The sequence below is a fragment of the Arachis ipaensis genome, chromosome B09 (assembly GCF_000816755.2).
Source record: "Arachis ipaensis cultivar K30076 chromosome B09, Araip1.1, whole genome shotgun sequence".
NCBI classification, from domain to species: domain Eukaryota; kingdom Viridiplantae; phylum Streptophyta; class Magnoliopsida; order Fabales; family Fabaceae; genus Arachis; species Arachis ipaensis.
This window is the reverse complement of record NC_029793.2, coordinates 21,670,547-21,679,980: the sequence shown is the minus strand read 5'-3', so window position 1 is coordinate 21,679,980 and position 9,434 is coordinate 21,670,547. Positions and strand designations below refer to the sequence as shown.

The 9,434-nt window shown below is 34.6% G+C and overlaps 1 protein-coding gene across 1 annotated transcript in view; it reads left to right on the top strand.

The window, feature by feature from the left end:
- Positions 526-9,434, top strand: part of LOC107617790 (bromodomain and WD repeat-containing protein 1) — a 15,486-nt gene continuing 6,577 nt past the window's right edge. Inside the window, exons 1-14 of the mRNA XM_016319659.2 lie at positions 526-815; positions 1,499-1,874; positions 2,570-2,724; positions 3,268-3,507; positions 3,805-3,914; positions 4,018-4,095; positions 4,172-4,275; positions 6,915-7,009; positions 7,548-7,678; positions 7,784-7,887; positions 7,975-8,052; positions 8,157-8,235; positions 8,406-8,574; positions 9,390-9,434. Coding sequence (XP_016175145.1) covers positions 1,513-1,874; positions 2,570-2,724; positions 3,268-3,507; positions 3,805-3,914; positions 4,018-4,095; positions 4,172-4,275; positions 6,915-7,009; positions 7,548-7,678; positions 7,784-7,887; positions 7,975-8,052; positions 8,157-8,235; positions 8,406-8,574; positions 9,390-9,434 — 1,750 coding nt within the window. The 5' untranslated portion in view covers positions 526-815; positions 1,499-1,512. The remainder of the gene's footprint in view (positions 816-1,498; positions 1,875-2,569; positions 2,725-3,267; positions 3,508-3,804; positions 3,915-4,017; positions 4,096-4,171; positions 4,276-6,914; positions 7,010-7,547; positions 7,679-7,783; positions 7,888-7,974; positions 8,053-8,156; positions 8,236-8,405; positions 8,575-9,389) is intronic.

The following is a 9,434-nucleotide window of genomic DNA, read 5'->3' as shown; positions in this document are numbered from 1 at the left end:
AATTGATAAATAAAAAGATATTTTTGTATAAAATATTCAAACATATCATTATTTTTATTTTTTTATAAGATCTTTTAAAAAAGATAATTCTAATTTTTTTTTAAAAAATTAACCTAAATAAATCATTAGTCTAAATTTTTTAATATAATAATCTAATAACATATTTTATTTATATTCCTAAACATTGACAACTAACGGACCAGAAAAATTTTAATAACTTTTTTAACATATTTTTTTTAGTTAATCGATAATTTATTTATTTTCAAGATAAAAAGTAGGAATTTATTTGTGATTTACTCTTAAAATATAGGGTATAGATATCGAAGCCTAGATATAGTCATATAGAAGCATAGATATAAAAAAACCTTACTCTTTAGTCTTTATTATTTGATTTATTTGATTTGTGGTGACCGATTTGTCAAAATTTTTCACCACCCTGTCTAGTGTGCGCCTAAGACCGGTCGAATTGGAACCTTTTCATTCAAGTCCTTCAGCAGCAAAAGAAGACAATTTTTTATTCCGGTTTTAATTTTTCCACTATAGATTAGTCCCACATATTTCCTCCAAAATATTTTTAAAGAAAATAAAAAATAATATTAAATCCCTTTTCACTTTCGGCCACCATCGTGGCTCCGTCGCGGACACCGAAAAAGGGATCAAAACTCATCCCCCCTCCATCCCCAGCTCAAATTCCAAATACGAATTAAAGTTTTTTCCATTTCATTTATTATTACTTTTATTTTCTTAGCACTCAAATTCAACCTAAATCAATTCATTCGCTTACCCAATTCCCAGCACATCCAATGTGATAAAAGGTAAGTTACCAAGACCCAGCTAAATTCTCTGTATTTCTGATATTTCATATCTTGGACTGTTATTAATTCTCGGCTTTTTTTAGAAACACTTACATAAAAGATTGTTCTCTTTTTGAAGCTAATCAATTTATTAGTAGAACAAAGCTTTCGTTTTGTTTTACTTTTTCGGATTCGGTGCCCCTTAAAATCTGTGTTGTGCTCTCTTTTAATTCCCAAATGCACTTTGGTAACCTCTGAAAGTGCAACACTTCTTCATATCTTCAACTGTAACCGTTCCACAGGTCTTTCAGAATCTTTCCCGAAAACCCGCTTTTTTGGAAATTTTTTTGTCTGTTCATATTTTCTGTTAGTTTGTTTTTATGGTTTGTACTGTTTGGTTTGGTTATGCTGGTTCTTTCTCTCTAGTGTCTGGAGCGTCTCGTTCGGTTGCAAGTTGCAATTTCGATTTCTTGGTACTTAACCTGTGACTTCATTTAGATTTGGAATAGTCTCTTGATTTCTCTATGGCTATGCTTTAAGAATGAGGAAAAGGAAAATAAGGAATCTTGTTTTCAGTCTAATGGATTTTAGATTTGAAACTAAAATATGCTTATGAGTTGATGCTACTATGAATGTTGTTAATTTGTGGCGTGATCAGTGCTGTAATGTACTGTTTGTTTGTTTGTTCTTTCTTTTGTTGGTAGGTTGTTTGGCAATCATGGATTTGCGGAAGTGCAAACCTTTGGGTGGTGTATCTTCCCAGACTGTTGCACCTTTGAGTGTTTCGAGCCAGATGAATGAGATGGCCCGATCCCTCAAGGATGTGGGAGGTGTCAGCCATGCTATTCGGACTGATATAGATATAGACCTGCGGGAAGTTTACTTTTTGATTATGCACTTTTTGTCTGCTGGGCCATGCCAGAAGACTTTGCTGCAGTTCTGGAATGAACTCCAAGAGCATCAGCTTCTACCAAGAAGATATCATGCTTGGTATTCAAGAAGTGGTTTACCTGGTGAGGATGCTGCTGAAGATGACGATGGCATCTCTTTTCCTTTGAGTTACAATAATTTGCTGGAAAGGTAGTTTTGATTTATATACAAATCGTCAAGTAACCATATTGAAGATCGAGATGGAATATTTTGATGGTGTTATTGCTGTTTTATTTCTGAAAATGAGATTGGAGGTTTAGTCATGTAGAGCATGTGTTTGATTAGTGTATTCTGTGTTCAAAACAGCTTACAATTAAAATCTTAATGAGAAAGAAAAACAACTTTTCTTGGAAGATTAATCTTATTTCTTAACCAGACTTCTGTAAAGGTTCTTCAAAATTGTATATGCTTCTATATTCTTGACAACTCGACCTCTTGCTTTGCTTAATAGGATGAAAGTGATTCCTATAAATATGTCACTATGTTTTCTTTATTTAAATATGTAGTCATTATATGGCACTTTTTGGTATAGTTATCTCTAAGTAGTTGACTGTCACTCTCAATCTGATGGACTATTATAAAAATTATCAACAAGTGACTAACATTTAGAGGGTATGTTCTATGGTTGATGCAAGTTCGCTTGAGAGATTCATGTTATTCGAACTTTGATTGAGTCATTTCTTTTCCCTTTTCATTCCTTTGGAGAAATGGCATTTCTAATTGCTACATCTTTTAGTCAAATAACTGCATTCATTTTGTTTGGAAATCTGTATTGACTTGTTAATGGCTACTTCTTAATATTACATGTGCGTCATTAATTATTGGTGATTCTTTGTAACTACTAGGTATCCTCACATAGCTAAGGATCACTTGGTAAAGCTTCTGAAACAATTAATGCTGAATATGGCTCATCCTTTGCATGGAAAAGTTGGAGGAAGTAGTCCTAATGCAGCTGATGTTCCTACTCTACTTGGATATGGTTCATTTTCACTTTTGGATGGTATAGTAATCTATTTTCACTAGTTAATTATTTGATCTTAACTCTAGTTTCTTATTCAATCTTAGCTCTATAGTTTCTTACTTTGGTACACTGACATAAAAGCCTGTGATATTACAATGTCTTAGTGATGTCTTTATATTTCATCATGATTTACCTTTCTTGTTCTGTGGAATATCGAGAAAGGGATCTAATGTGCTAGGGCTACACAAGTGTCTAGATTTGAAGGGTATTTATTATTCAAAAATTTCATTTTCTGTTTTGCAGAATTCATAATTGAATAAATGAACCTCTGAAATTCATGTTTTCTTCTTGGAATACAGTTTATGGTGATAACTTTAGTGACTCCAATAAGAATGGTTCTAGAGAATGTGTTATGTAATCTTTGTGTGTAATTTATAAATGGGCAAAGGTCCATGATGCTGAATGTTTAAATACTTCATTTGATAGTTGTGTTTAGCTTAGAACATTCAGAATGCACTTGATAAGATCTGTGGATGAATGGGACATTTATCCATTTATTTTTGTTTTAATCTGTGTGTACAGTTGACAGAGAAACAACAGACAGGCAAATTAAGCCCCCTCCAGTTTACTTGCGTTGGCCACACATGGAGGCTAATCAGGTTCAGGGGTTGAGCTTGAGGGAAATAGGTGGTGGTTTTGCAAAACACCATCGTGCTCCATCTATTCGCTCTGTATGTTATGCTATTGCCAAACCATCAACTTTGGTGCAAAAGATGCAAAATATTAAAAAGTTAAGGGGGCACCGTGTTGCTGTCTATTGTGGTATGGCATAATCCTGTATATTTGCTATTAATATGGTGGTTTTATGGGCATGGCATTGGTGAGGTCGTGTTCATTAATTATCATGAAGCCATCAATCAGACATCTAGACATCAATCACATAACATCTATAAAAGTTTATTTCAATGTTTTTATTTTTTATTTTGGGATAACTGCTGCTTTCTCTTCTTGGAGTTAAATATGTTTTTGATAATTATTAACACTTTGAGAAATATAGGTAATAATTTCAGTAGCTTAACTCCCTGTTGAATAGTTAAAAAGAATTTTTTTCTCTGGCAGCTATATTTGATCGATCAGGTAGATATGTTATCAGTGGTTCAGATGATCGTCTTGTCAAGATTTGGTCTATGGAAACTGCATTTTGTTTAGCTAGTTGCCGTGGACATGAAGTGAGTTATGAGTACAGTTACAGTGTTACACAGATGTAATTTGTATAAATTTGTCTTCCTGTTGCTATCGTTTAATCTTCTCTTGTTACTGTTTGTACTGAAGGGTGATATCACTGACTTGGCTGTAAGCTCAAACAATGCTTTGGTAGCATCTGCATCAAATGATTTTGTGATTCGAGTTGTAAGTAGCATATCTTAATTTATGCTTTTCCTTGGATAACACAATCAACTAAAAATTAATGTTTACATTAAAACAGTGGCACTTACCGAATGGGATGCCGATATCAGTTTTACGGGGACATACTGGGGCTGTTAATACTATTGCATTTAGTCCCAGACCCAATGCATATGAGCTGCTATCGTAAGTCCATTTTAGGAGTTGTTGCTTCATTCTATACTTTATCCATGATTATTGTGCTTCATCTGTCTTGTTTCAAATTGATTATTTTAATCCAAAAAGAAAAAAAAATTGTAAATGGTGTTACCTATGATATTCAAGGGTATTGGTTTCCTTATCTTAGTTGTGATGTAGTATTTGCCACATGTCCCACTAATTCAAATTAATAATTTTCTAGAAGTAGTTTTTATTAAATTCATTTTAACTTTTAATTATGAAAGGTGTAACAGTACCCTTATACAAGCAAGGTATTCAAGGAAATCTTTATATATACTGATAAAAGACTACTGTTAAATTGTAGAGAAGAGTAATACAAGATGTTAGGATAAGAAATCCTCCTTGCAAGAGCAAAATACAAACAAAAGAAAATGCTATCAATGTACCTACCTTTCCAAACTCTCAATACGTTTCAAGTGGAAAGTCCTCTAAAAAGACCACAAGCTTTGCACTAATAGAGGTCAAATGTCTTAATATTATTCTATAAAATTTGCTTGCCTCAAAAGCCCATCATTAAAGGTGGGTGAATATACCTTCCTAACCCTCCAAACAAGGCATATACTGCATGCCATGAATATTTTGCCTTTTTGCTACTCCCAAAGGGAAATGGCAGTTGATTTTGTCAAACAGGTGTAGGGTTGTGTACGGTGCAAGCAACACTTACCAACAATTCCAAACTAAGTGTTAATTAAAACAGATGAGATCTTGTTTTGAATCCCCGCACCCACACGCGTATTAGGGACATCATAGTTGTTTGTATTATCTGATTCAAGTCGTCATCCCAGCAATACAAAAACAAGACTAAATTGGGCATGGCCATGAATCACGAATTATTGGAATTGGTCCAATTCCATATAAATGATACAAACTTGTCAATTCACAATACAAATAATGAAGTTCTAAAATGAATCCTGCCACATCCATTCATGAAAATGCAGGGACTCCTTTCCCCTTCTTTTTTTCTCCCACTAGGCATTGATGCAAAGGGTATGGTTAATTTGGTACCATACCTGAGTCACAGTGTGTTGGCTTTTACTCATTAGATAAGCATTAACATTGTCATATTTCAGATCCATGTCAGTAAACATCGGACAGTGTTATTTTTAGTTGTCAATTGTGCCAATATCAGTGCTATGGCTGCAGAATTCATGGTGTGGAAGTTATCTGCTCCAACCCGTGGCACCTGTTGGTCTTTTCTGTTATGGCCATCACATACTGTAGCCAACATTGTAACTGCAATACTTTTCCTGAGGCTAAAACCCTGTCTCTGTCTCTTTCTTCAACTGAAATTCCTGTTGTCGTTACCATGTGTTCTCATGTAAATCATGTCTATCTTTACGCAATCTGAAAGTTTCACATATAGTTGACCTGCTCTCCTTACTGGAGTTTCTATAGGCCTTTTCCGCACATGCTCAAACTTATTGGTTTCTCATTCTACCATTTTTTTTCTAAAATAGATACTATGCAAATGTTTTCTCTCTAATAAATTCATCTCCAATACTATTATGTTTAGTGTATTCAGTCTTCGCTAAACATCTTCATTTTGCTACATTAAACTATTTTTTGTAGTTGGTTTTTGTGGTCAAGCATTTAGTTCCACGCAACATCACTATTATTTTAGTGTATTCAGTCTTAGCTAAACATCTTCATTTTGCTACATTAAACTATTTTTTGTAGTTGGTTTTTGTGGTCAAGCATTTAGTTCCATGCAACATCACTATTTAGGAGCGTAGTCAAATTTTCCTTACAGTTTCACTGATACTCTTTTCTTCATTACAAATGACGTGAGATGTCTCCTTTTTATCTACTCAGCCTGAATATCNNNNAGAAAAAAGATACATAAAATGTGTTTTTGTTTGTTAATTTAAGATAGGATTTGCAAATCCTTTCCTAACTTTATTGTTAAGAATATTGAATGGCTGGTAGGGCTTAGCATGTGCTTAACTATTATCAATCCTTTCCAATGTTTCTTTTACCTTGAACTTTGGGGGTCCTTTGATGAAATTTGAAGTTTTGGTCCTCCTTTCTGGTGTAAAACAGGCCAGTGTCCTTCATTAAGTATCTTGTGATACTAACTCTTCTACCTTTCTTGATATGTTGTTTCTAACTAGAGTTTACCCTCTTTGTCCATATTGTGAATCGGTTTGGGTCCCTTGGCTGTTTTATTACCTTTTGGAAGCCTGCAAATACTTATATTCTCTTCTGTAGTGCTTAAGGTTTTGTAGAATTATTGAATGCTCTAGCTATTGCTTTGTTCACCACCCTCTTAATATCTTTCTTGGCAATGGTATTCTTTTCCCTCAAAATGTGCTAAATAATTTTTTTTAACTTGTTCTATATAAAAAAGTTTGATTGTGTATATAATAACTTTCAGCCAGTAGAATGGGAAATAATGGTTAACATGTAGTCATTTGGTGTGATATGTTGATATGATTTTGCACAGATACATTATCCTAATGTCTATGTATATACCACCAATTTGGTCAATCACTGGTCCAGGCACTGACCCTAATACCTTTGAACATATCAATTCTTGCTTTTGCCTTTTTTTTTTGTGAACCCCAAAAAATGGATTGTTATGTCGTTACTACTTCTGATGGATGCAGGGCATCAGATGATGGGACTTGTAGAATATGGGACGCAAGGCACTCGCAAAAGAAACCACGAATATACCTGCCACGACCATCGGATGCTGTAACTGGTCAGATCATTGTTTCTAAATATGTCGATAGATCTAGATGTGGTCTGAATTTTGCTTTATTATGATACTAAATTTAATGTGGTGCTATAATGTGTTCAAGATTGGAGTTGGATCAAAGAGATTCTATTAACACCTAATCCAGTCTAAAACTTCTTTTATATTAAACTATTTATTACTTTGAATGAATGCTATATTTTACGAATATATATTGAATTATATTTTGTGGTTTAAACTGAAATTATGCAAGTTTGAACATTTCAATCAAAGTTTTATTGCTTAAACCTGTCAGATCAGTGCTCGTAGTTGTTGACTGTGATAATTGCTTTTATGTTTAATTTAATCAATGGTGTCACAAGAAGTTCTACTTTTATTGAGCTGAGTTCTCCTCCTATTAACATTGCTAGTGCTCTCAGAGTTAATGTTGTAGGAGTTGACTGTTTTTCTTCAGAAATATAAATAATTAAAAAAAAAATTTGAAAAGTTACTCTTGTTGATCAACGATCATTTGGATTGTTTGAAGAATTAGCAAGTTTTGCAGGGAGGAGCAGTGGCGCACCAGCTAATGTACCATCCTCAAGTAATGGACAACAAAGCCATCAGATACTTTGTTGTGCATTTAATGCAAATGGAACTGTTTTTGTTACTGGTAGCTCTGATACTTATGCCCGGGTGGGTTTACACATGTGCTCTTAGATATGTCTTTGTCTTCCATAAATACATTTGCGACTCTTAGATATGTCCTCGTCTTCCATAAATACTTATTGCTATTTGCAGGTGTGGAATGCTTTCAAGTCCAACTCGGAAGACTCAGAACAACCAATACATGAGATGGATGTATTAGCGGGCCATGAGAATGATGTTAATTATGTGCAGTTTAGGTTAGCTTCTCCTAGTTGGATTTACTTCAATTTGTTTACATTTTATTTTGAAAAGGTTCTTATTATCCTAACAATTTCCCTATGCAGTGGTTGCTCTGTGCCTTCAAAATTTTTGACAGCTGACCCTTGGAGAGAAGAAAATAACTTGAAGCTCAGAAATTACTGGTAAATATATTTTCTGTAGCCTTTTGACTACACTTTGTTTCAATGTACGCAGTTTTCATTACTAAATATTTTGCATGCTGATGTCATGAACTGTACTTTTTCAGGTATTGTCATGATAACATAGTTACCTGCTCTCGTGATGGAAGTGCCATTATATGGGTTCCTAGATCTCGTAGATCTCATGTGAGCTTCTTTAAATAAGTTTATCATTTAACCATGGTTTACTTTTAGTTGCAACATCATATTGCTGTTTGATATTCCAGAAATATTTTGGGCATCTTCATGGCATGTTCAGTTTGTCAGTTCCATAGTTTTCCAGCAATTATGCATTAAGTTTCCTATTACCATTTCAGGGAAAGGTTGGTCGCTGGGTTCGTGCATATCATCTGAAAGTGCCACCACCACCTTTGCCTCCTCAACCTCCACGAGGGGGTCCTAGACAGAGACCCCTTCCTACTCCCCGTGGTGTCAACATGATTGTGTGGAGCCTGGACAATCGCTTTGTACTGGCCGCTATCATGGGTAATGCACTGTAATAGCTAAAACTATTACAGCTTGTAAAATTTACAATAACATAATTGGTTTACGCGCATATTAAATTGATGGCATCTTATGTTGACATTAGTACGTGAAAATTCGATTCTTATAATTAAAATATGATAAGTGTCATTTTTCCAATGTTGTCTATTGAAAGAAGAGGAGAATCTGAGATAGTCTTAGAGAGAATGTAGTAACTGATATTCTCTTGCTGTGGTTGCGAATATATAGAGCAGTTTTTGGTAATTTGCTGAGCAAGCTATGCAAAGGCAGAATATGAAACTAGCTGGTAGTTACTTCAGATAGCATAGCTGGCTGTTGGCATGTGATCCACTGCAGTAGACCTAGGGATACTTTTATGCACTCTCCATAGTTTTTTCATTCTTTCAAGGACCTCTCTGTGTTGGTGTTAACTACCAACAGTTCCAAATGATGCAGCTTACTGGCAGGACTATTATTGAATGGGTTAAATTTGTGTCGTGCATTGTTTGCTGATCATTTCTCCTGGAGACAGTTGTCTTGGTTCTTTTTAATCTGCTGACATTCGCATCACTGATTGCTGCTGTTAATATTCCCCCAAGCCTCGATAATTCTTGTTTAAGTATTCACACACATTAGGAACACTGTGAACTTCAGATTTTCCTGATTGTTGTCATGTCATGATAGTCCATCATCCATTTGACTTTTCATTTACTAACAGATTTTTGTACTCCTGCTGCATACTAATTTTTTAGTTACTTCATGGTTGATAAGTTTCACGATTACTGCTTTAACTGAAGACTTGTCTTTTCGTCTTGAAGATTGCAGGATATGTGTTTGGAATGCAGTTGATGGCAGCTTAGTGC